The sequence below is a fragment of the Elgaria multicarinata genome, chromosome 9 (assembly GCF_023053635.1).
Source record: "Elgaria multicarinata webbii isolate HBS135686 ecotype San Diego chromosome 9, rElgMul1.1.pri, whole genome shotgun sequence".
Classification (NCBI taxonomy): domain Eukaryota; kingdom Metazoa; phylum Chordata; class Lepidosauria; order Squamata; family Anguidae; genus Elgaria; species Elgaria multicarinata.
Window position 1 is genome coordinate 100,394,241 of NC_086179.1, and position 27,131 is coordinate 100,421,371.

The window sequence follows — 27,131 nt, forward strand, 5'->3', positions numbered from 1 at the left end:
CTTAAGGTCTACTCATCTGTATAATATGGAGGAGAAATGATAATAATTTCTTATCCCCTCTCCCTTTAGATCGAGATGGGGAACAACATTAATAACACTGAACTATAGTTAGACAAAGGTTCTTTTGTCCAGGGGCGAGATCTAATTAGCCCCAAAGCACGACTCACAACGACAGAGGGTTCAAAAAGCGCTTTATTGATTTAAATCAAGATTTAAGAGGAGTAACTATTTTTGTTAGATAAAGGGGGAAACAAGCTGACACCTATGGATAGACGTGATTTCTCGCTTGCTGTGAAATGGCTGCAATTCTACTTCCTTTCTGAAATGGCTTCACTTTGGCTAACATAGCTCTTTTTTCTAACAATATTGCAGCGTAAACCACCCATAATAGGATGGCCTTGAAACGCTGTCTCTTCGCCTCAGGAAGAGCTCCCACTTGCAAAGGCCAACGACAGGACCATGGGGAGAATTTAAAGGGTTAATTTTCGTTTCGTTTCCTTTCTGACATCACTTGAGGATGTTGGGAAAGCAGAGGCCAAAGGGTTGATGGGAAATGAAGTCCTCTGTAGAATTATTGGCATGGCAACAACCCTAAAAAGAATTTCCGTTCCCATCAGCCCTTCGTATTTGCATATTAACGTCCAGCAACGGTCAAGGGACGGTGGGTCACGAGCAGCTTCATTGAGGGAGAGGTGACTCAACGTTCAGCGCGCTGGAAGGACCGCGGTCTATCCAAAGCCCGTTAGTGAGGGGCCATTTTAAAGAAACACGCTGTGAAGTAAAGATGCGGGAGTCGGTTCTAAACGCGGCCTCATGGCGAACGTTTCGTTTCGCCCCCAGCCACCGCTTTACCTCCCCGACCCTCGCGTCTGTGGGTGGGCGGGCGAGCGTGTGATAACTACATGCCGCACAGCACCTAAACATTAAAATTCTCCTCATGAAAGACACGAACTGCCCCTTTTGACGCGGCTGCCAGGCCCCAGCCCTGACTTCCCAAGCCTCCCCTCGGAAGCATCAGCGGGGGAAGCAGCCGCGCCAAAACGAGGCGAGGAACCCCGCTCCCGCAGGCTGGAACGATCCGGCCCTCCAGCCTCTTGCGGCTGAGGCACGCAGGCGCTTTCCGTGGCTCCGGCAGGGGCGGAGCCCAGGGCGTGGCCGAGGCGATGCCGCCCCGCCCCGCCCCCGAAGACCAGACCGGGCTTCCGGAGGAGGTTGGTCCGTTGCGCTCCTGCGGCCGGTGAGGCGCCGCTCCCCCGCTCTCCGGGGGGGTTGAGGGGCGGTGGGCGGAGCCTGTGCTGGGCACGGGCGGCCGTTGCGAGCCGCGTCCAAGGCAGTTCGCGCCGCGATTGGGGAAGCGCCGGCATGGGGGTCTCTCCGATGCCGGCGACCCGGCCGGAGATCGGCATCCCACGCATGAGGGGAGACTGAGCTGGCAGGCGCAGCGGTACAGCTGGAAACGGGCCGCCCTTGATGCTCGGGGGCACTCGGGGGCGGCGGCCATCCTCACCTGTGCGAGGCCTCCCGCTCTGCCTTGCGGCTAGGCGGGTGGTTTCGCCCGTCCAGCTGAGGCCGCGGGGCGGGGAGGGGAAGGAAGGAAGCCGGCGAGGCCTGGGAGTGCCGCGGCCGCCCACGGCCCGGCCCGGCCCGGCCCGGCCCCTTCCCGTTTGCCGCCTCGGTGAGCTGGGGGACGGCAGCTGGGGCGGTTGGTTCCGTGCCAGCGGCGAGGTGGAGGGGGAGCACGAACTCGTTGGTCCGCCACCTCGGATCCAGGAATCCGAGCGATCCTATGGACCCCTGGACTCTGTCTAAGGGCCATAGGATTGCTCTCTCAGTTGCTTCAAAAATTGTTCTTTGTTCTCACATTTTGTGTTCATTTTGAAACTATTCTTTCTTTTAAAAAGTGCAGAACATTCCGGATGAAACACCCTATCTTTCAAAAGTAGGTTTTCTTTTCTGTGTTGCAACAGAAACGTGCCACTAGTTCGTATGCAATTCATTGGTGTTCTCGTTTCTGGTCACTCACAGAAGTTTCCAGGTCAATTTAATTCCCCGTAATTCCATTTTAAAATACATCCCAGATAAGCTGGAATAACCCCCTAACATCATCATGACATCAGCAGTGTGTATTGCTGGCATTGCGCTATGAACCTGCTGAAGAAGGGCTTTGAACAGAGCGAGAAGCGGGTAATAGGCCTCCCTGCAAAGGCAGATCCGATCCCTGCGTGTCTACTCAAAAGTAAGTCCGAGTGTGTTCATTGGGACTTACTCCCGAGTAAACGTGAGGAGGGTTGTAAACTTAAAGCAATATATTACTTCTATTCAGTCCTGGCTTTCCTGTGGGGAAACAGAAAACAAGAGGGGAAAACCCTCCTTTGTCTACCTGCCAGGGAGGGAGGAAAGCACGCCATCGATTCAACTGTCTGCCATTTAAACAAGTCCCTCGGAAGCAGCAGCAGGACCTTCCCTGTGTAATCGATTCAATCTATCAATCCTGCCAAAGAAACAGGAAATACAACCATAGGATTTCCCTTAATTTAGAGAAGGTCATTGCTTCCTGTATGGAAACTATGCTTTCTGTTAATCTGAACAGTAACCCATGCATGATTAGAGTAAATAACACTGTCCTTAACTTACTTTCTTTTAAAAAGCAAGTTACTAGTTCCACCCCCTGTCATGGGGAAGAAAAAAAGCATGTGCTCCTTTTACAGAAAGCACCAAAAAAGGCGCAGTGACAGCTGGTTGGTGAAGTGCCAGTGTATCAGGGGGAAGGGTTTACGTTTGTTAGAGATTGGGGACATTTGGGATGTGCTGAGCCTCTGGGAAAGAGATGGGTACATTTGAACCAAAAGGGAGACAGACTGCAGGCACTTAATACTGAACAGATTTCAGAACAGATTTCAAATAGACTTCTCAAGAACAAATGGACTGGTCAAAAGTGTGGGTCAAGACAAGGGTCAAATCTCTCAAATGCTTGGGAATTGAAACCTACCAACAAGTCCAAGATGATGCCAGCAACAGTGAAAATCTTGACCAAATGAATATAAAAAGCAGCACAAGCTCTGGGTAAACAAATTCTATGGGCTGTGCCCTCACTGCTCAGAAACCTCTCAACTCCTCAGAGGCTTCTTTGATTCCTGTGCCTAGCTGGGCTGAGGGTGGGAAGAGGGGCAGAGGTCACTCTGCCTCCCCATCCTCCAATCTTTTAATTTTTGGTAGACAGGCTTTTGAGGCTATCTAGCAAGGGCACTTTGAAATGGGGAGGGAAGGAGGCTGGTGGATCCTGGCCTCTCTAGTCTTCCCTTCCCCCTCCCCCCACAGCGCCCCCTTCCCCCCCTCTCTGAAGACGATTTCCTGACCTTGCAGAGGCAGCTGGCAACGCTTGCTGCCAGAGGGCATGTCTCCAATTCCCCCTTCTGAGGTCAGAGCACTGTCTCTGACTTTGGGGTTTGGTTTCTGAGCCATCTGATGGTCCTTCGGCTGCTTGCCAGGAACTATAGGATTGTTCTCTAAATTATAGGTAAGTCAAATGAAAAAAATATCGAGAAGCACATTGCTAAAAATTAAGACCAGCAATAAGTATTTGTTTATATCAGAAACAGGAAATTGTTCAGTGAAGTGGTTATATCCAGTCAGATGACAAAGAGTGAAAGTAGTGCTGAAGGAAGTTAGATGAATAAGAATAGGTTGGGCAGATACCAATCCCTAAACTGATTAATTGATGGGGGGAGTGTTACAGGAAACGAGTAATTAAAGCCATAGGAAGGGGGCAATTATGAGAGTTTGTTGAGAGGTCAATTAGGCTAGTCATCAGTAATCCTGCTCTTAAATTTAACAGGAATCCAAGCTGCTGAACCTGTAAACAAAAACATCTTTATTAAAGGTGTAGGAGCCCTAAAAAGCTTCAGTAGAGCTTTCTGCCCACACTGGAAATCTTGGGATGTATTTGTATTTTATTGTTAAATTGCTTCAAATTGGTTCTCACAACACAGAAAACATTGAAATGCAACTATTTGTCAACAACGTTGTCTGGATTCTTTATAAAAAGTGAGTCAGTAAAGGGTAGCAATTCCAGACTAAATTGTTAAACTAGAAGCAACCATAGTGTTTTCCAAACTAGATACGCTGAGGAAAATTGATGGTGAATGGTGGAACTCTGTGTTACAAACAGAAGGTCCTGAGACAAGATCCCCACTGCAATTCTCCATAGCGTTTAGTTCAGTTTGCCTTTCCTGTTGATGTCATGAGACGTGTTTCCCTGTCCTCCGTATCATTGGTTGCCACTGGTGTGGGAAACATATTATAATGATGTCTATAAGTGGGGTAAGATGAACAGCGCTATTTATTTATTTGAAATTACTGTTAGGACACAACATTAGAAATAGGGAAGGTTAACCTGGCACGAGACTGTCATTTTTGGAGCCGCATTCTTCAGAATGGAAAGCTCTTCACTTAAAAGGTACCCTAGAAACAGGGGGACTCATACATTTTTGTCTGGTGGGTGTAATAAATCCCTGTTTTCAGTAGTGTAACAAACACTTGCAGTTACTATGGTTTCCAAGTGTTTATAACTGTCTTTCCCCTGAGATACAAACCTTATACAGCGCATGAGTCTTGTGTAATAACTTCACATTTTCAGAGTGCAATTCTACAAAATTGATTCTCTTGAGATTGAGGGCTCTAATCTCTGAACTCTTATGTCCATCCAAACGCCTGGTGGCAAGAACCATGAGGACAGGAAGAAGGAAAGAGATGCTTTCACACACACACACACACACCATTCCCTATTTTGAGCTAGGTGGGCTTCCAGGCCTGTCTCATTCATCTTCCTGGCTAGGAGTGGTGACGGGAACTGAGAGGATTGAGGATCCAGTGGATCCACAGCCTCTCCCCATACCACCTACTGGCCTGCTAGGCTCCCTCCCTGTCCTTTTCAGAGGTCGCAACACCAATATCGGACAAAGAAGCTGTTTGGGAGCTTTTCATGGTGGCTGGGGATGGGTAAAGATCCATGATTAGATCACCTCCATGGTTGGAGCTCTGTGTCCAGCTACTTCTGAGGAAACCTGCAGCAGCCTGTGGCTCCTCAGATGCTGTCTAGGAGCCATAGGATTGGCTTTTAAAATTTCAGAGCAGTAAAAGCTTTCTATAATTAGAATTTCATTCATGGAATTGTTCTGACTATTTCAGGAAATGTTTCAAGGAGCAGATGAACTCTTTCAAAATGTGGCAGATCATCTTGAAGAAATGGATACATCAGATACCCAGTGGGGATGGTTTTACTTGGCTGAATGTGGCAAATGGCATATGTTTGAGGTAGTCATTTGGATATGTAGATGATCCCATCCTACCTGGCTTTATGTTATCTCATCCTCTCAACTTGTGAAGAAGGTCAATCTCTCGATTTCGTAGATGGGGAAGTAAAGCAGGGGCTGCAGTCCTATACCTACTTACCTGGGAGCAAACCCTGTTGAACTCAAGGAAACTTGCTTATTAATAGATATGTATAGGATTGCACTTTAAGGGGTTTTTTTTGGGGGGGGGGCGATATTTCTTTAAATTATATGTGCATACAAATATAAATTATTATTATTTATTACATTTATATACCACCCCATAGCCAAAGCTCACTGGGAGGTTTACAAAAGTGTAAAATAGTGAACATTAAAAACAAATATACAGAATTTAAAAGCATAAAATAAAACAAAAACAGACAATATCTGTTTAAAAACAACTATTCTGGGGTCAGTTAAAAAAACTCAGCATATGCTGTTAAATGCCTGGGAGAAGAGAAAAGTCTTGACCTGGTTCTGAAAAGATAACAATGTTGGTGCCAGATGAGCCTCTTTGGGGAGATCATTCCACAGTTGGGGGGCCACTACTGAAAAGGCCCTCTCCCTTGTTGCCATCCTCCAACCTTCCCTCTGAGTAGGCACCCGGAGGAGGACCTTAGATGTTGAGCGTATATGGGTAGGTTCATGTCGGGAGAGGTGTTCTATCAAGTATTGTGGTCCCAAGCTGTGTAAGGCTTTATAGGTTAAAACCAGCACCTTGAATTGGGCTTGGAAATGTGTAGGCAGCGAATGCAAGCAGGCCAGAGTCGGTCTTATATCCTCGAACCTTCTGGTTCCAGTTATCAATCTGGCTGCTGCACTTTGCACAAGCTGCAGCTTCCGAACCATCTTCAAAGGCAGTCCCATGTAGAGAGCATTGCAGTAATCTAATTTGGAGGTTACCAGAGCATGTACAACTGAAGCTAGGTTATCCCTGTCCAGATAGGGGCGTAGCTGGGCCACCAAACAGAGTTGGTAGAAGGCACTCCATGCCACTGAGGCCACCTGAGCCTCAAGTGATATAGATGTTTCTAGGAGAACGCCCAAGCTACGAACCTTCTCCTTCAGGGGGAGTGCAACCCCATCCAGAACAGATTGAACGCCCACTATCCGGTTAGAAGAACAAATCCTTTTGTTGGCTTCATTATAGTTTCAAAAACTCAATAACTTATTGAAAAGATTATTAAAAAACAATCTATGCCAATTTGATTTTGGCGTTTTTGCTCTACACCATTTGCAATAATGAATTTTGTGGCTATAAATAAATACGATATCAACGGATACTGTCATTCCCACTGTTTGTTATGTTTGAAGGAGACCTCTGTCTCCAGTATCCACTGCTGTTTACATCATTAATTCTGCTCAGTTTATTTGGAGTAAGATGCCGTGGAAGCAAAATCTGAAATGATTTTTTTTAAAAAAAATTGTATGAAATCTTAAATTATTTAAATAAACTCAGAGTGAAAAAAAATCCTTTCAAAGAACTGATAAGGAACTTTTTAAACCCCTTCTCTGATATCTGCATTAACAAAATATTGTTAATGAAATTATTGAAACTACTGAGTTAACTCTGGATATATGCTTCTAAATTATTCTGTGAAGCCTTTGGCACAGCCTGGTAAACTACTCTAACTAAGATGAAGTAGTTGTAACTGAAATAATCACATATCCTTCCCCTGGTTTCTCCCCATTTCCCTCCATTTCAGGTGCAACCCTACAAGCCTACATGAGTTTAGGAGGCCTCCAAGAATCCTATGCCTTGCCGGGCTGCTGCGACCAGGGCAAGAAGAACGATAGAGGCAGTTTTTGCCTCTCCATTCTCCTTTATGCGGTTTCCCAACTAGACAGGCCTTTGAGTTTGTTTAGTGGAGTTGTGCTTCTGGAGGGCCAGGGCTTTGGATTGGGTGGATCCTCAGGCTCCCTCCTTCCTCCTCAATCCTCTCTTGAGATTGCAATAGCAATCCCGGAAGTGAAGCCACCGTGGAGCTTACTACAGCACCTGTGAGAAGTTTGGATTTCCATTTGAATTTTCCTTCTTGAGGTCATAGCAGTGTCTACGGCCTTTGGAATCGAAAGCTGCTATATTCTATGGTCCCTGGATGCTCTACCAGGGACCAAGGGTTGCTCTGTTCCTCTTTCACTTAACTTGGGTCTGTTCTAAGATTGTAAACCCCGTGGAGTAAAGACTGGTTCAGACTGGTTCTTTGTAAAATGCCGTTTACATCGATGGCACTGGAGAGTCACTAACCCTATGCCCAATTGTGTTCTGGATCCCAGCTCTGCCTCGACGTGCACAGTCCAGCAATGCCCTATTCTGTGAGTGGAACTGAGAACGTGTGAAATAGTGAGCTGCACTCCTTCTTGCTCTTCCTTTCCTGTGGCCTTTCCCACTGCCCCAGCTGGGTTTTTTGTTTTTGTGGGTGCCTCCGCCAAGCCAGCCGTAAAACTGGTTAAACCCATGATGAGCTACAGTGTGCCACCTGAACCTGGTGTGTATTTAAATAATCCTCGCATAACCCATGCTTGCCAGGTTTGCACAACAACAACCCCTGAGCAGGAGTTGCATATTCAAAACTGCAGCCTCACACAGCTGCAGCTTCAACATGAGTTAAATATGGTGGGTTATTGTGTTGTGAGAACAGCCCCTATAAGTCTCAGGTATCTAATTTAGGTAATGTAAGGTTTAACCATAAGCTGTGGGGTGGGTAACCTAACAGCAACAAAAAAAGAGACCATAAAAGTTCAAAATTGTACTGAAGAAAAATGTTAATAGGAAAAAGTTTAAAAACTGAATGGATGTACAAGCTACACACACAAAGGCCATATAACAAATAAAGTAATAAAACAACCAGGGATAAACGCATCCACTAACTAGACTGTGGCCCTATAATATATGTGTCCTTTATCCAAGCGATCGCTTACTATCCTTGGTTCAGCCCTTCCAGTCAGCTTTCCAGTTCCAGCAGTATGGTTTATTTCCTCTCTTCTGTCTGCTTTCTGTGCTATCTTTCCTTTCCTTTTGTTGAACTTCATAATCTCCTGACTTTCTGAACAAACTCCTGACTTCTACATTTTAACCTTTAAATCTTAAGGCTGAAATTAGCTAATATACACAAAAGATTTAACTGCATAATATCCTAAAATCAAGATAAATAGAAAAATGGAGGACAGTTCTATTCCTTCACAAATGATAACTTGGACGCTGTTTTATGATTGCTATAGATGTGAGGCAGGGAATGAGAAGTCCAGGCGATTTGGACTTCAGCTTTGTGTCCCTGACCATTGGACATGTTGGTGGGGGCTTCTGGGAATTGAAGTTCAAAAACTCTGGAGATCTACCTTCTGCCCATTCCTGGTGTGAGGAATCTGGTATCTGATTCATGACTTCAGTTTTTGGGAATTACGCCTTGCACTTTCCTTCTTGGGAAATTGCACAAAGCAATTTCTAGTATAGATTCACTTGGGATGCAATCCTATGCAACTTTAGTCAGAAAAAAATTCTGCAAGTCCCAGCATTCACAAGCTAACCATGACAGGCTGAAAAATCCGGAGACTTTTAGGACTTTTTTCTGTCTAAACGTGCATAGCATTGTGCCCTTAACCTGTGTTAAATACAAATTACCGGCCATAGAATCCGAATAGTAGAGTTGGAAGGGGCCTTTAAGGCCATCAAGTCCAGCCCCCTGCTCAATGCGGGAATCCACCGTAAAACATCCCTGACAGGTGGTTGTCCAGCTGCCTCTTGAAGGCTTCTAGTGTGGGAGAGCCCATGACCTCCCTAGGTCATTGGTTCCATTGTAATACTGCTCTAACAATCAGGAAGTTTTTCCTGATGTCTAGCCAGAATCTGGCTTCCTGTAACATGAGCCTATTATTCCATGTCCTGCACTCTGGGAGGATCGAGAAGAAATCCTGGACCTCCTCTGTGTGACAACCTTTTAAGTATTTGAAGAGTGCTATCATGTCTCCCCTCAATCTTCTCTTCTCCAGGCTAAACATGCCCAGTTCTTTCAGTCTCTCTTCATAGGGCTTTGTTTCCAGATTCCTGATCATCCTTGTTGACCCCTGATTGTTGTTGATCCAAGACCCCTGTTAATCCTCAACATGCTCCAGCTTGTTTGCAACCTTCTTGAGGTGTGATGCCCAGAACTAGAGTGGAGCCAGTGCCTTGTGTGATTTGGAAGTTATACTTCTATTAATGCAGCCCAAAATAGCATTTGTGCTTTTTTTGCTTTTTTTTTTTTTTTTGCAGCCACATCACACTGTTGGCTCATATTCAGCTTGTGAACTACAACAATTCTAAGACCCTTCTCACTTATAGTATTGCTGAGCCAAGCGTCCCCCAATTTGAAACTGTGCATTTGGTTTATTTTTTCCTAGGTGTAGAACTTGGCATTTATCCCTCTTAAATTTCATTTTGTTGTTTTCAGCCCATCACTCCATCCTATCAAGATCACTCTGAAGTTTGTTTCTGACTTCCAGGGTATTAGCGATACCACTCAATTTTGTGTTATCTGCAGATTTGAATACACGTTCTCATCCAAGTCATTAATAAAAATGTTGAAGAGCACTGGGCCCAGGACTGAGCCCTGCGGTACCCCACTCGTTCCCTTCCTCCAGTTTGAGAAGGTACCATTGATAAGCACTCTTTGAGTCCGATTCTGTAGCCAATTTGGATCCACCTAATAGTTGTTCCATCTAGCCCACTTTGTGAAAAGCTTTGCTGAAGTCAAGATATATTATGTCCACAGCATTCCCACAATCTACAAGGAAGGTTACCAGATCAAGAAATGAGATCAGATTAGTGTGACAGGATTTGTTGTTGACAAATCCATGCTGGCTTGTAATAATCACTGCATTATTTTCAAGGTGTTTACAGACTGACTTTATAATCTCCAAATTTTTCCCAAAGATAGATGTCAGAATGACTGGTCTATAGTTCCCAGGTTCCTCCTTTTTGAAGACAGGGACAACGGTAGCCCTCCTCCAGTTGTCCAGCACTTCACACATCTTCCATGATTTCGCAAAGATAATAGACAGTGGTTCTGAGAGTTCTTCTGCCAGCTCCTTTATTACTCTAGGGTGCAGTTCATCAGGCCCTGGAGATCTGAACTCGTTTAAAGAAATTGGGTGTTCCTTGACCATTTGGTTTTTTCAATCTCAAACCGCAATCCTACCAGTTGATTAATAATCCTGTTTTTGCAGCACTAGTAGACAGCAAAGAAAGAAGGGTTATCAAGCCCTTGGTGGGCCACCGTGCATAACTGTTAGGCTTAAAGGACTTCTGAATGGTAAAGAAATATCTAAAACTGTGTTATGTCTGAAAACTTCAATCAGATTTCAACCTTTAAACATGGCTTCCAATAAGTGGGGACAGATATTCAGGGCCCTAACACCCCCCCCCCATGTTTTTCAATTTATCTGCCTTACCCTTCCTTTTCATTTTCTCTCTGCCACAGTCATTCTTAACACACCCACAAAGTAGAAGCAGAATTGGTAATGAAAAGTAAAACATTCAATATTCCTAGTTTGCATAATTCTGTGCAGAGGTTGGGTTTCCTTGTTGCTGAATTTGGGGGATGCATTGATGCAGAATGGTGGAACTATGAACTCTTCTGCCATGAGTTCGCTAGTGGGCCTTAAGCAAGCAGCTCTCTAGCCTCACTCCCTACCTGTAATATGGCAACTGTTATCTGGCGTATCTTACAAGCGTTGCTGTTGTTGTTATATCGTCCCTGGTATATATCCTTACAAAATGTGCTTTCTATTTGTTTTGAAGACTGATTCTAATACCCAGTGTTCACTTAGCAGTGAAGACATTGAACGGAGGTTCAAAATGAATCCACAAGGCTCCTTTTTTTTTACAACTGCAAAATTTAACTACATTTTAGACTTTTCAGGTATGTATATCTTTCTGTGTATGCACTTACAGGTGTATCATAGTGAAATATATGGAGGGCAAAAGCCTAGTTGCAAAATAGTCATAGCAACCAGCTCTTGCAGACTAACATAACTTGATATTTATGGAAATAGTTAATATGCCCCTGTCTTGTTCTCTAGATATATTTTACAAGGATTTATCTTGAGAAATCTATGGCTGTTCCACACATGTGGGAAACACACGAGTGACTTTTTCTCCCTAAGATTCAAGTAAGGCTTCTCAGGGGAGAAACAAGCCAGAGTTCCCAGTTTAGACACAATGCTAACCAAGTCCTGTCTGATTAGCAGTAAGAGCGAGGCGGGACTGATCAAGCCACATAGCAGAGTCGGGGGGGGGGGGGAAATGACCCTCTGGATTGCCATTACATGCAAACTGGCCATTAAATGAAATAATTCCCAAGAAGTTACTCTGAATAAAAGTACTTGAGAGAATACTCTTTCTCCATTTTCCAGATCTTGGCTAACTTTGGTTTTGTACACAGAGATGAAACAAACCAATCAAGCAACTGGAAAAGAACGTCCCATAAAGCGAGCTCCATTTTCTATCAGTGCCTTCAGGTAGGAAATAAAGGTGACATGTGTTTTCCCTGTTGCATTTGAGTATTTTCTGTAAATTGACTAGTGTGGAGATTTTCTGCATTAATGTTGATTTTTCTTTTCTTTTTTGCCCCTCATGGACTAAAATGCAAAAGGTGACTGGTGAAAGTATGGATGCTACCAGGCGGCCATTGTGGCACCCCTCATTCAGATCATTTTGCCGGGAGGGAGGGGTGGGGTGGCCAGTCCAGACAATCTTGTCTTCTGCTTATAACTGTGTTTCCCTACCACTCCTTCCATTATTATTATTATTATTTTATCTGTACGCCGCCCTGAGATCCTGGTGATATAGGGTGACATACAAATGTTTTAATAAATTAATAAATAAATAAAATCCATTAAGAAAGAAAAGTTGGAATCACTGCACAAAGCCTTCTATTTGGCAATGCTAAGGGTATAAGCATCCTTATACTTCCAATCAGTGTGACAAGTTCCTTGCTTGGTATATGCCAGATATTGTAGGGAACAATGGAATTAAGCATTGTGCAATGCCTAATACAATATATAAATCAGCTCTTTATTTACTGATATAAAAAAGGAGGTAGTTTAATTTCTTTTTTGCTTTGTTTCACTGAAAATAGTTTCATTGAAAAAGTTTGAAGTGGACACAATTCACTGAAAAGTAATTCTGTTCAAACCCCCCCTTCCCGGAATGGGAGGCTGTGCAAATGCCCAGGATGTCTTTCTTTTTTTCCATTTTCTTCATCCTTGGACTAAGTATTTGATCCTGCAGACAAGCACAGGATTTAAGCAGGAAAAAGAATCAGGCAAATGACTTCACCTTTTCCATCACTGATTTTGAAAAATGATGTAAAGATCACTGTTATTAGTTTGAGCACCTCTCTTGCATCCTGCTGGTGCTCTAAGCTTTGTTTTTATACAGTGTAAATAAGTAAACAGTAGGAAGTAGTGAAGTTTAATCATTATCATTGCAGGAAAAGTGGAGGTGGATTAATGAGTTCAGCATATCTAAAATCATAAACCTAAGGTTCAGCAAAGCATTAAATCACCTGCACAATTATTTATATTTTATTTCTTACCTGTCCCAAAGGCTGAGGTCAGATTACAGTTCTAAAACAAAATCCAAAGAATTTAAAACTATTTTCAATTCTTAACATTTTCGTATAGACCCTATTCAGACGACACGCTAAGCCATGGTGGTTAAACATTTTGAGCTAAACATTATGACTTAGTGTGTCATGTGAACCATTCTTAACCATGGTGGCTACATAACCACAGTTCAAACAGGCTCACTAATCATTTGTTGCAAAAGGGTTAGCCACCTAACCATGGCTTGGCGCGTTGCCAGAACAGGCCCAAGAAATTCAGCATTTAACATGATTTAACAGAAATCCAATATTTAACATAGATTTCCTTCCTAATACCTTACTTCTTCCTCAAGTACACTTGTCCACATCCATTGACTCTTTATCAATGAAAAAACTCCCTACAGTTCAACCTTTCTTTTATAATGCTTCACTTTTTCTCCAGGGATGGAGTCTTCCCTCCCCTCTCAAATCAGTCCTACCCTCTATCTTACATGTCCCAACCCAGTTAAGGGTTCTGACTTTCTCCAGAGTTAGGTCTCAAGAGAGCTACTTCCATCACAAGCATTTCTGAAAGGACCACTTCTTTCTACTGGAGCTGTTTGGCCCATCACTTTCCCTCTACCATTTTGTAACTCACACCATTTTGTTATCAGCTTGAAAACATTATTCCCAACATAGCTGCGACACTCTTTCTCTCTCCAAAGATTTCAAATGGTTCTCAGGCTATATTGTCCCAGGAGCCCAACCAGAAGAACATCTCTTTAAATTTTAATTGCCAGGTGCTTGCATGCATAGTAATTCTGTTGAAACAGAAAATTAGTCTCAGTTCATGCATTCACCAGAAGCCAGCAATAGTGTGTTGCAGGAGAAGTGTTAGCCCTTCCCTGTCACTATCCAGATAATTTCCCATTCAGGGGAGAAACAATTCTGTTGACCGCTCACTTCAGGAGACGTCCGTTTGCATAGGGCGCTCCTGCAGGTTAGGGGGGAGGAGGAGCTCCTCCTCTTCCTCCTCCTCACTGTGGCAGCACTGAAGCTTCTGGTGAACGTCTGCACTGAAGCTTTCCATTTTGTGATAAGATATTCCAGTTTGTGGAACTAGTCATTCTTTTATTGGGTTTTGTTGATGTTTCCTCTGAAAAATAAAGTAGTTCTTCTTCGTGGTCTCTATGCATCACACATATGGGCTTTGCGCCTGCGCAGAGACCAGACCGGAACCTTCTATAGCTGAGTGGAACGTTTTTGGCGGGAACCCCTCCCCCACGCTACTGCGCATGTCCATGGGGTTCCCGCCCTTCCCTCAGTTCTTCGTCGTCCGCCATCGTGCCTAGACCAAAAGACTGAACCTCTAGCGTTTCTCTGCTTAAATCTGTTTTAAAAATATTTTCTACTTACCTTTTTCTTCAGCTTTCTTCAGCTTTCTTCTTTTTCGCCCTTTTTCTCTTTTCATCTAAAAAAAAAAAAAAAAAAAAATTATTATTATATTCTTGTAGATAGTTTATCTTGGCGACTACGGTCGCGACTGCCGCATGGCAGTAAAGGCCCCGTTCCGCAAGTGTGTCAAGTGCGGAGCCAAACTACCTCCTACGGACGGACACTCCCTCTGTGTCCTTTGTTTGGGCGAAGGCCATATTGTACAGGCGTGCCACCATTGCATGTCCTTTACGAAGCAGACCAGAAAGAACAGGGCAGACCGCCTTCGCTCAATACTTTGGGAGAAAGCCCTCAAAGCTACAGAAGCTCCAATGGATAAAACGGCAACTGATAAGTCCGTTTCTGACCGAAGCACAGGGACGAATGTGCAAGCCAGAGCAATTGATAGGGCACAGATACCCCTGACGCCTGGCCGGTCTTTGGCAAGTTCTGCAGCCAAAAAGATTGCTAAAAAGGCCAGAACGCCAAAATCTTCCTCCGAAATGGAGAAGAAAAAGAAAAAGAAGAAGAAATCTGCGGAGAAAACCTCTCATGGCTCTCCCAGACTATCTGAGCCCCCTCGAGGGCAAACAACTCCTCCTACCGCTGTTACGGTATCGAGGCATGTCTCGACCCCGAGACCTCAGTCGATACCGAGGAAGACGGTACCGACACACCCTCCTAGTCTATCAGAGGGTGAGTTACGAGACTCCGCATCAGCAGCTTCGGCTCGGGAGCCTACAAGACCTCAAACATCCCAGAATGTAATCCCTCTGCAGGTGTCGCCTAGACGAACACCGAGGCGTGATTGGGACAGAGTCTCCCGATATTCTGAGCCCCAAGACAGGCAGAGTTTCTATGATTGGGATCGATACCGTACCCAAAGATACTATGATACAGATCAAGCCTATCATTATCCGCAGGAGGAATGTTTTCCTCAACCTCCTCCTACCACTAGGGTCTGCCAATTACCGCTACGGCCTCCATCAGCATATCAATCTCCATCTCGACGTCGAAGCCACCCTTCGACACCAGCTGCTGCAGCTGCCACGGTACCGACGGAGCGGGATCCTATGCAACTGGTTACCGTATCATCCCCAGAGGGTGACTACCCATCTGATTCGGACTCAATACACACTGTAGCAGCATCGGTACCGTCACCTAATGATGACGTACATGGAGAGGACCCTTCATCACCTTCGGATGATATGGTGAGGTTTTCGGACCATATGTTAAGGATGGCCCGTGCACTCGGCTTAGACCTGGAACAAGCGGTCGAACCGGAGGTCGATCCCATCTACGATGTCTTTCAAACAAAGACTAGTCTGTCAATTGCGATCCCTTTTCCGCCGGCACTCAAACAGACAGCACAACTCGCATGGGAGACACCATCGGTAACACAACCAGCTTCAAAGAGATTAGAATCTCTTTATAGGATTCAAGAACGGGATGCTGGATTTTTAATTAAGCATCCAAAACCGAATTCCATTGTGGTTGAATCAGCCCAGGGTCATTCTCAAAGAGCTCATGCTGCTCCCGTTGACAAGGAGGGTAGGAAGTTGGATTTGGCAGGCAGAAAGATCTACGCGGCATCCTCCCTCGGTATCAAAGCTTCAACGTACGAAGCAACAATGGCACGGTACCAGCTCTTCCTCTGGGAGAAAGTGGGGTCACTATGTGACTACCTCCCAGAGGATAAAAGAGACTTAGCGAGGGTCTTCCAAACGGAGGCTTCGGCGATTGCGAGGCAACAATTGTCAACTGCGAGGCATCAAGTCGATTGCCACTCAAAGAATATGATGGGGGCCATTTCTTTGAGGAGGCATGCCTGGCTACGATCAGCCAACCTCCCTACCGAGACAAAAGCCAGAATTGAAAGCATGCCCTTCGATGGCGAAGGGTTGTTTAATTCAAAAACTGACGAGACCTTAGATTCCATCTATAAGGCTCGTACGACTGCTAAAAAGATGGGTTTTTCTGCCCCTTCTGTACAATACAAACCTAGAAGATGGACAAGGCCTCCCCCACAACAACAATACCAGCAGCGGTCTCAATACCAGCAACCAAGGCAGCAGCAGCAACAACTTCAAAGGAAACGGCCTTATCAGAGTCGTTTCCAGCAGGAAAAACGTCAGCCCGACTTCTCTAAAAAGCAGCGGGTTTGACTCTTCGGCCCCAGATCCACTCCCTTTTGCGAACCGCCTAGCACCCCATTACCATCAATGGGAGTCAATAACATCAGACTCCTGGGTGCTCACTATCATCAACTCGGGTTATGCCATCGAGCTCGATGCCCTTCCTCCTTTTTCCGGCGTGAAAGTAACGACTCCATCCCCTCCTCTGCTACTCGAGGTACAGACCTTGCTATCGAAAGGAGCCATCTCTCCCGTACCTACAGAGGAAATCAACCAAGGTTTTTTCTCCCGTTACTTCACGGTCCCGAAGAAAGATGGAGGTCTTCGACCGATCATGGACTTAAGACAACTGAACGAGTTCATCACCCCGAAGAAGTTCCGTATGACAACGGTTACTTCAATTTTGCAGCTTCTACAAAAAGGAGTTTGGTTCGCAGTGGTGGATCTGAAGGATGCGTACTTCCATATCTCCATCAGGAAGTCGCATCAAGCTTACCTGCGGTTTTCGATCGGTGCATCCCAGTACCAGTTCACCGTTCTTCCGTTCGGGTTGGCCACGGCACCGAGAGTCTTCACGAAGGTCATGGCGGTGGTATGCGCCCACCTAAGGCAGAAAGGCATTTATGTTTATCCGTACCTGGACGATTGGCTTCTCGTAGCGGACAGCAGCGAGGCGCTCCAGTCGGATATACTAACCACCCTCAACCTGTTGGACTCGTTGGGGCTGTGGGTCAACCACGAAAAGTCCATTTTGACTCCGCAGCAGAGATTGGACTTCATAGGGGTAACCCTATCCTCTCGAGACGGGAGAGCATACTTACCTTCAACCAGGGCAAACACCTTGCAGCAGTTAGCCATCGACATCGAAAGTCGTCGGAAAGTATCGGCTTGGACAGTCCAGAGACTATTAGGCCTGATGGCAGCCACTACGGCAGTCATCAGGTTTGCAAGACTCAGAATGAGGGTATTGCAGGCCTGGTTTTTAAGGACTTTCGATCTCAGGCTCAATGCCCGACGAACTTACCTTTCGTTACCGAAGCAAGTCAGGGCATCGCTGAAATGGTGGTTCTCGATGTCGACTCTTCTCGAAGGCGTTCCATTCCAACAACAGGCGCCTTCGGTAACGATCACGACGGATGCATCCTTAGAAGGATGGGGAGCTCATTGCGACTCCCTTACTGCTCAAGGTCGTTGGCCTCGATCACAGAGAGAACAGCACATCAATCACCTCGAACTCATGGCTGTAGAAAATGCAATAAGAGCATTTGCACAGTTGATCGAGGGCAAGAATGTCTTGATCGCGACGGACAATACTACCGTGGTGGCATACATCAACAGGCAGGGTGGAACAAGATCGCACCCTCTGAACCGTTCTGCACTCAGGATATGGAACTGGTGCATAAAGAGAAGGACTTACCTGACTGCGATCCATGTAGCCGGCAAGGAAAACGTCATTGCGGACTCTCTCAGCAGATCCTTCCATGTCGACCACGAGTGGGAGCTCGACGTCGAAGTGCGGGAAAGCCTTTTTCGGTACTGGGGCCGCCCTGCTGTCGATGTCTTCGCTACCGAGAACAACGCGGTCTGCGCCAAGTTTTGCAGCAGGGCAGGAAAAGGAAAGCGCTCTCTAGGAGACGCTTTCACCAGGACTTGGAGAGGAAATCTCCTGTACATGTTTCCTCCCTTTCCACTTTTGACAAGAGTGATAGCCAAGATCCAGATGGACAACTCCGATTGCATCCTGATCACGCCGTGGTGGCCTCGACAGACGTGGTTCTCCCACGCTCTTCGGTTATCGAGAGGGGATTACATCAGGCTTCCGTCGATACCGAAGCTCCTGTCTCGACACCAGGGCAAGGTTCGACACGCAGATTTGTCGACCCTCAAGTTGACTGCATGGAGGATAATAGCCACTCCTCCTCTGGGATCAGAGTTTTGACTGTGGACCACATTATATTAGCAGCACTAAAGCCTTCCACAAGAAGGGCTTATGCGGCAAAGTGGCAAAGATTTCAGAACTTTGCTTCAAAAGATGGTCAAATACCAGAATCTTGCCATTTGTCTTTCATCCTCAATTATTTATTGACACTCTTCCAGCAAGGACTTAAGCTCGCATCCATCAGGGTTCACCTTGCTGCGATTACATCTTTTCACCAAGGTATAGATGGGTTTACACCTTTTACCCATCCAACAACCAAGAAATTTCTGAAAGGTCTGAAGAACACGATACCGACTGTGAAGAGTATCGTGCCGCCATGGAGCCTGTCAGTTGTGCTGCAAGCACTGACACGCAAGCCCTTCGAGCCCATGGCTTCGACAGACCTTAGGCTACTTACTTTAAAGACTGTCTTTCTAGTAGCCATTACATCGGCAAGACGAGCAAGTGAGCTTAGAGCTCTTAGGATAGATGTCCCATACACTATCTTTCATAAGGATAAGGTTGTGCTACGCACAGATCCAGCCTTCCTACCTAAGGTAGTGTCAACTTTTCATCTGTCCCAGCACATTACTTTGCCTGCTTTCTTTCCTAATCCATCTACACCTCTTGAGTCTTCCTTGCATACTCTCGATGTAAGAAGGGCTCTTGCTTTTTACAAGGACAGAACGGACAATTTTAGGAAGACAAAACAGTTGTTTATTTGTTATGGGGAGCCTTCTAAGGGACTCCCTGTCTCCTGCCAACGACTGTCACGTTGGATAGTGGAGGCAATTGAATTGGCCTACTCTATTTCTAAAATGGAGTTAGTGAAACCTGTGACAGCTCATTCCACCAGAGCTGTTTCAACTTCTGTGGCCTTCACCAGAGGTGTTCCACTGACTGAAGTCTGTAGAGCTGCAACGTGGTCCACTCCATCCACGTTTGTCAAGCACTACAGTTTGGACACTCGTGCGAGGCAGGACTGCTCGTTTGGGAGGACAGTGCTTTCAGAGATCTTCAGATGATGCACCAACCCACCTCCAAAGGTATGTCAGCTTGCTACTCGCCCATATGTGTGATGCATAGAGACCACGAAGAAGAAATGCAGGTTGCTTACCTGTAACTGTAGTTCTTCGAGTGGTCATCTATGCATTCACACAACCCACCCACCATCCCCACTTGGTGGTGTGAGACTTACAAATGACACAGTTATGTGTGGAATGTACTTTATTGAAATTACACTCAGGTTTATGGGGGCACAATGTCGGACTCCTGTAAACTGAGGGAAGGGCGGGAACCCCATGGACATGCGCAGTAGCGTGGGGGAGGGGTTCCCGCCAAAAACGTTCCACTCAGCTATAGAAGGTTCCGGTCTGGTCTCTGCGCAGGCGCAAAGCCCATATGTGTGAATGCATAGATGACCACTCGAAGAACTACAGTTACAGGTAAGCAACCTGCATTTTTGCAATTCAGTTTCATTGATGTTTCACCAGCATTTTATATATTAGAAATGTATGTAGTGAAAAAGAATATACAGTATCCTCCTCTGTTAGGATCCCCAACACCTTCTTTTGGCTTTCTGCTATGTGAAGCTAGGGTGTGACAGTGTGCTTACTTCTTCTTTTGTGTTTATTAAAGTTACATCTGCGAAAATCAGTCTATCCCTATGCCTTCACACTGGGAAAATGTAAATTCAGAAGAACCTTACCAGGTAAGAGCTTAATAGGGTCTTTGGCATATGTTGGAAGCAAAGGACTAATGCATCTGGGTAAAGCTCTATGGACATCTCTTTTTCAGCTTATTCCTTTGCATAATCAGACAAATGAATATATTGAAGTTGCTAGCCACTTTGGGAAAACAATGGATAGCAATCAGATTAAACGAATTCAGAGAATTCAGAACCTAGACTTGTGGGAATTCTTTTGCAGGTGAGACTATTACCAAATTAATTTTTGTGTTAAATTCTTGGAATGGAATCTCTCTCATTTTAAAGACATATCACCTAATTTTCAAGCTTAATTTCAGGCACCTCTGCTAAATTTAAGGGTGCTTCCAGGTGGATGGCTGCTAGTGTTACTCATCAGGCACTATGCAGTGATTCTGTCTTTTCCTCCTTATTGGTTTTTCTCTTGTAAGAAAAGACATGGACGAAGCAGTGGTAAAACAAAACACAGGAGGGTTACAAGTTGAAGATGACATCTAGACCGCCTCTCTCCCCATAAAATTCCATGAATGAGGTAGGGTGATTGCATAATAAAAACCTCATCTGGAAGCAACCTTAATCAGATTAGCCTTTAACTGCCTTTATAGTGCTGTTCTTGCATTTTCACCTCTCCATAAAGTGTGCATTGGAGCCCAAGCTACTCATTAAATATGCTAAATATATAAAGTGTCATAAAGAAATGGCTGCTGTCAATCCACATCTCTTCCTGCGTCACCTTGATTATGTTTAATTCAAGATGGTATGTGGTATAAAATTGTGATCACGACAATTGACTTTAAAACTTTTGTTTAGACCTACCTGCCTTTGAGTTAACTTGAGCAAGTACCACAAACTTTTTACAATTCCAAGTCTCTAATTTGTAGCTGTACTTGCTATTTGGGGGACAAAGGTTATTATTATTATTATTATTATTATTATTATTATTATTATTATTATTATCCCACCTTTTGCCCAATACTGGGCCAAAGGTAATGGTTGAAGGTAACAGGAATTAAAGGCAGCATTTCCAAAGGTTAGAGCAGTCTACATTTTTCTTTTATCAGGGTGAAGCCCTTTCACACCAGCATTTACCATACTGCCTGGTATATACAGGATAATACCGAAAGTGCTCTGATAGCAGAAATCCTATTTAAACCACTGTCATTTATGCAGCTTTTCAGTAACATATTGCCCCACCTGCCCACACATCCTTCTATTTGTCTGAAAGGGGGGGAAACTTTTCTAAAGCACCCTTGCTTGGTCATCTAGAAACAATTCCTGCCCATCAACAGACAACCAGGCAAGTGGCGGTCTACAAGCCTTGATGCTTGCTTGCCATTTGTAAAGTCATTGTATTTGGCATTAAAACACCCTTTTTCATAACCATAATGAATTTCATAGCTATATGTCTGGGATGGCGAGCCTGTCGCACTCCATATGATGGACTCAAACTCTCAGTCAGTGTCGTGTGCATGCCCGTTCCCTTTGGCATTCACACGTGCTGGCAAACGGACATGAGAAACTCACCTCGGTGAGACTTCTTTTTATTGAGGAAATCTCACAGTAAAAGGCTTAAGAGTTACACACACCAAAAACACACTTAAAGTTAAATGATGGTCAGAACGCTTTAGGCTTGCATGCTTCAGGCAATCACAAAAGGGGGGCGGGGGTGATTCTTGAAAGGCTTAACAAACCATCACAAGGGAGCTTCTCCAGATGCTGCATATGCTGGTAACTCAAAGGGACATAACTAAAGCCTACACAGGATCATGGGTAGGGTAAAATCCCAGGCAGAGGAGCCCCAGGCTTTCTGCTTAGCACTGGCACCTTCCTGAGCAGAGAAAAAGATCACACACCAGTCAATCCCAGCCTGCCATATGCTGAGCTGTCCCGATAGGCATGATCACAGGGAAAGGAATATCTCAGGCACAATAACTCCCCTGCACATAACATTCACTCCGGGGGAGCCATCCGTCACCTGAGTCAGGCTACACACACACAATCCACAGCAAATGCAAGTTCAGGTCTATGAAAAGCCTCACAGTACATTTCATGGAACAGTCCTTAGAAATCCAGGGTCCAAATAGCAGTGGGTCCATGTGCAGAGTGCTTTCAAAGTCCCACTTGGAGAAGGAATCCAAGCAGGAGGGTTTTCTGGCCTTGCGTCGAGAGATGAAACCTAGCAAGACTTTTCAGTTTTGCTCCAGCATATAAAGGCTTGTTCAAAGTCACTTGACAGACAGGTCCTATGACCTGTAAACCATGCCCATGTGCCAACAGGGCGGGACTGCACAACCCACTAAGGTGATGCTACAATCTGAGTGACACTTTCAAACAGTGGCCTCCACCTTTCCAAAACATTCCCAAGTTCCCAGAGAAACTTTAGAGCTTCAAGGCTGCAACAGAGAGTGAGAGAGCTACCCTCATGAGAAACTCTGGAAAGGACAAGTTTGCAGAGACATTCATACAATCATAGAATATTAGAGTTGGAAGGGGCCTATAAGGCCATTGAGTCCAACTCCCTGCTCAATGCAGGAATCCACCTTAAAGCATCCCTGACGGATGGCTGTCCCGCTGCCTCTTGATTGCTCTAATGTGGGAGAGCCCATGACCTCCCTAGGTAACTGGTTCCATTGTCGTACTACTCTAACAGGAAGTTTTTCCTGATGTCCAGCCGGAATCTGGCTTCCTGTAACTTGAGCCTATTATTCCATATCCTGCACTCTGGGAGGATCGAGAAGAGATCATGGCCCTGGTTGCCCTCCTCTGAACACGCTTCAGCTTGTCTGCATCTTTCTTGAAGTGTGGTGCCCAGAACTGGATGCAATACTCAAGATGAGGCCTAACCAGGGCCGAATAGAGGGGAAGCAGTACCTCACATGTTTTGGAAGTTATACTTCTATTAATGCAGCCCAAAATAGCATTTGCTTTTTTTGCAGCCACATTACACTGTTGCTCATATTCAGCTTGTGATCTACAATAATTCCAAGATCCTTTTCGTTTGTAGTATTGCTGAGCCAAGTATCTCCCATCTTGTAACTATGCATTTGGTTTCTTTTTCCTAGGTGTAGAACTTGGCATTTATCCCTATTAAATTTCATTCTGTTGTCTTCGGCCCAGCACTCCAGCCTATCAAGTTCACTTTGAAGTTTGTTTCTGTCTTCCAGGGTATTAGCTATCCCACCCAATTTTGTGTCATCTGCAAATTTGATAAGCGTTCCTTGCACCTCCTCATCCAAATCATTAATAAAAATGTTGAAGAGCACTGGGCCCAGGACTGAGCCCTGCAGTACTCCACTCGTTATCTCCCCCCAGTTTGAGAAGGTACTGTTGATAAGCACTCTTTGAGTCTGATTCTGTAGCCAACTGGATCCACCTAATAGTTCTTCATCGTGGTCTCTATGCATCACACATACGGGCTCTGCGCCTGCGCTGAGACCTAGATCGGAACCTCCAATAGCTAAGTGGAACATTTTTGGCGGGAACCCCTCCTCCACAGTACTGCGCATGTCCATGGGGTTCCCGCCCTTACCTCAGTTCTTCTTCGTCCGCCATTGTGCTAGACGCTAGAATCTTACCTCCGTACTTACCGTTTTTTCCTTCGACAAGTTGAGATCTTCTGATCTTATTCTATTCTTCTTTTCCAAGTTTTTACTCCTGTTATAAAAAAAAATTGTTGTTAGAGTAGTTAATTTCCCCTTAGCAATCTTGGATCACCGCCGCCTAAGGCGTATGGCAGTTAAGGCCCCATTTCGTAAATGTGTAAGCTGCGTAGCAAAACTCCCGCCTGCAGACGGGCATTCCCTTTGTGTTCTTTGTCTGGGTGAAGGCCACAAAGTGCAAACTTGCCATCATTGTATGGCCTTTACTAAACAGACCCGCAAGAATAGGGCAGACAGACTACGCTCTATTTTGTGGGAGAAGGCGCTCAAGGCCACCGACGCAGCACAGAAAACAATGGACAAACCAGTCGTTCAAGAGACCGCTGTGGTCGAACACGATGCCGAAACGTGCTCGTTCGTAATCTCTGACAAGACCGTGGCGGACTGTGGGGCACTTTGTCAAAAGCTTTTCTGAAGTCAAGATATATTATGTCCACAGCATTCCCACAGTCCACAAGGGAGGTTACCCGATCAAAAAATGAGATCAGACTAGTCTGGCAGCATTTGTTCTTGACAAATCCAAGTTGGCTTCTAGTAATCACTGCATTGTTTTCAAAGTGCTTACAGACTGACTTCTTTACAATCTGCTCCAAAAATTTCCCATTGTCGTTCTGTAACTATTCCTTGTATATCTACATTCATTCAACAAGGCCTCCAGCCTTATACCTGACAGCCAGCATGGCTAATAGCCTGGAATGATGAAAGTTATGGCGTAACATCTACGGGCTCCAGGTTTCTCACCTCTACTCTATGTGGATGCTTCCAGGAAGCAGATCTGTTAATCAGAGATGTGTTGGTTTTACATAACAGTTTCTCTGAGAAAAATTCCATTGTAGGCAGTTCATTCCCTCTAATGGTCACACTGAAACTATCTTACAGATAAGAAGAAAACTATTTACTGGTAGTAGATTTATTACAGTCATTGGATATTGAAGTGTAAGGTATTGGTGTCCTTGTATTGTGTGTCCTTGGTTTAGGACTTACATTCCACAGAGGTATAAAGGAAAACTCTATATATGCGGCAGTATGAGCTGGTAAAAAGGACTGTACGACTTCAAACTGTAGATGGATGGGGAGTGCTATTTTGAAATGCTCCTGTGTGTGTGTGTATTTAAAAAAAACACAACTACCTGAAGTAGAAAACTAGTGGATTCCGGGCCTGTCTCAGGCCTCTCCCTGTTTTGAAAAAGGACATCCCCCTACCTGCTTCTGAAATGGGCCAGTCTATTCTGCTAACTGAGAATTTTATCACCTTATGCACTTTGTTCTGCTGTCTATGAGAGGACAGCAGCTGAAGATGAAATAGGTGTGGTGGCCTTGTACTGGAGGGTACAGAAATAGTCTGTAGGTCAGGGGTTTCCAATGAGCACCCACTGGTGCCACTTGCACCCTCAAGGGCAGGCTGAGGTGCCTGCCCACAAAAGCTATTTCCCTTCTGCTGAAAAACAACTGAGAGCAAAGTCCACCCCCACCAAGGACTCTTAGGGAACGGGGTCTTTGGCAGGGTGACTTCATTCTCCCAGCTGATTTTTGGCAGGATTTTTGGCCTTTTTCTCACCCCATGTAAATGAATAGAGAAATTGCTCCATTCAGTTGCATGGAGATGATGAGAAAGAGAGGAAGAGGATCCAGAAAGAGAGAGTGAGCGGGAGGGAAGGAATAGAGGAAAGAAAGAAAAAGTGCCAGGGAGAGAGAGAGGAGAGAGAAAGAAGGAAAGAGAGAGAGAGAGGAGATGAGGCAGAGAATCAGAAAAAAAGAGAAAAGAACGAGAGAGTGAGTAGCCCACACCCACACAGGGTGCACATTAATGCACACACACACAAGCGTAGATAAGGGGGCGCTCCCAACATTTTTGTGATTGGCTTCCCACTGCCCTACAACAGCCAGATTGTGGTAGTGTCCTAGGTCCAAAAAGGTTGGACATCCCTGCTCTTGGTTAATGGCTTTCCAATCTCAGTGCTCTGGCCAGACAGTAATTCTAGTCGTTTATTTCTATTATAAACTCTTGGTAATATTATCTTTTCACAGGAAAAAGGCTCAGTTGAAGAAGAAAAGAGGTGTCTCCTTCATTAATGAGCATATGTTATTTCACGGCACCAGCAATGAATTTGTTGAAGCCATCTGCATTCATAACTTTGACTGGAGAATCAATGGCATGCATGCTGCTGTGTATGGAAAAGGCAAGGGGCTCAACCCATTACTTCTTTATATAGCACACTTTACACTTTAGCAGCCATAACCCAGTCTAATGCTTAATGTTGAAGTAGCTCCTACTGTCCTTGTCAGTGTCCCTGAAAATGTTTAGTCTTCCAAGTATGCCAGGAGCAAGCTGATAGAACTCAGGCCCAGAGCTGTAATCCAGAATTAATCTGAGGAAGGAGGCCCAAGGCAAATAGAAGTCCCAAGTACATTGGCTAATCCATGAAGGAATAATATTAAGGGCCACCAAACAAAAGCAAACCAATAGTGGAACTCTAGTTACTCTGATGAACACAGTTCTGACTCTCCAGGACAGAGGAAAGTATGAGGGCTGTGCAAGGTTTGGATTCGGAATTCCGAAGCATGGCATCCATTTTATGTGGAATCCACCATTTTCTGCACAGCCCTAGTGGGAAGAGAGAAAAGTCCTACAGCTTGCAGCCAATCAGAAGAAAGCATTCTTTTCTACTAGGCAGTAATGGACTAAGCCTTTGGATGATGCTATATCAGAGAATGGTAAATTAAGCTTTTGTCAGTTAGAGAGTAGAAAGGGAAAGTTTTTTTTTTAAAAAAAACCTCCAGGTACATAACTATTGTTGAGCAGAAGCAGTGGCACTCTCTTTCTTTTTGCACTTTTGACATGCTCATGAGAAATTTAGCAAAACTCCAGGTACATACTATTGTTGTAAAGCAGCACATCCCTCACTTCAACTCCCCCCGAAGGGATCTGTTGTTGCAGGTATGGAAGAGAGAGGTGTGGGAGGGAGGCACAAGGCACACGTGCCTCCCCCACTCCCCTCCTCCCTCTCACATGTGCCTCCCCATCCCACTCCTCCCTCTCACACGTGCCTCCCCCACTCCCCTCCTCCCTCTCACATGTGCCCCCATCCCACTCCTCCCTCTCACACGTGCCTCCCCCACTCCCCTCCTCCCTCTCACATGTGCCTCCCCATCCCACTCCTCCCTCTCACACGTGCCTCCCCCACTCCCCTCCTCCCTCTCACATGTGCCCCCATCCCACTCCTCCCTCTCACACGTGCCTCCCCCACTCCCCTCCTCCCTCTCACATGTGCCCCCATCCCACTCCTCCCTCTCACACGTGCCTCCCCCACTCCCCTCCTCCATCTCACATGTGCCTCCCCATCCCACTCCTCCCTCTCACACGTGCCTCCCCCACTCCCCTCCT

The 27,131-nt window shown here is 45.3% G+C and overlaps 1 protein-coding gene across 2 annotated transcripts in view; it reads left to right on the forward strand.

Moving 5' to 3' along the window:
• Positions 1-1,219: 1,219 nt before the first annotated feature.
• Positions 1,220-27,131, forward strand: part of PARP11 (poly(ADP-ribose) polymerase family member 11) — a 32,759-nt gene continuing 6,847 nt past the window's right edge. The window contains exons 1-7 of one of the 2 annotated variants that reach the window (XM_063134403.1): positions 1,220-1,237; positions 5,188-5,313; positions 11,110-11,230; positions 11,753-11,828; positions 20,021-20,093; positions 20,180-20,310; positions 25,775-25,926. In XM_063134403.1, the coding sequence (XP_062990473.1) occupies positions 5,191-5,313; positions 11,110-11,230; positions 11,753-11,828; positions 20,021-20,093; positions 20,180-20,310; positions 25,775-25,926 (676 nt within the window). In that variant the 5' untranslated portion in view covers positions 1,220-1,237; positions 5,188-5,190. Of the gene's footprint in view, positions 1,238-5,002; positions 5,314-11,109; positions 11,231-11,752; positions 11,829-20,020; positions 20,094-20,179; positions 20,311-25,774; positions 25,927-27,131 lie in introns of those variants that run through there. The other variant, XM_063134404.1, reaches the window with a different exon arrangement.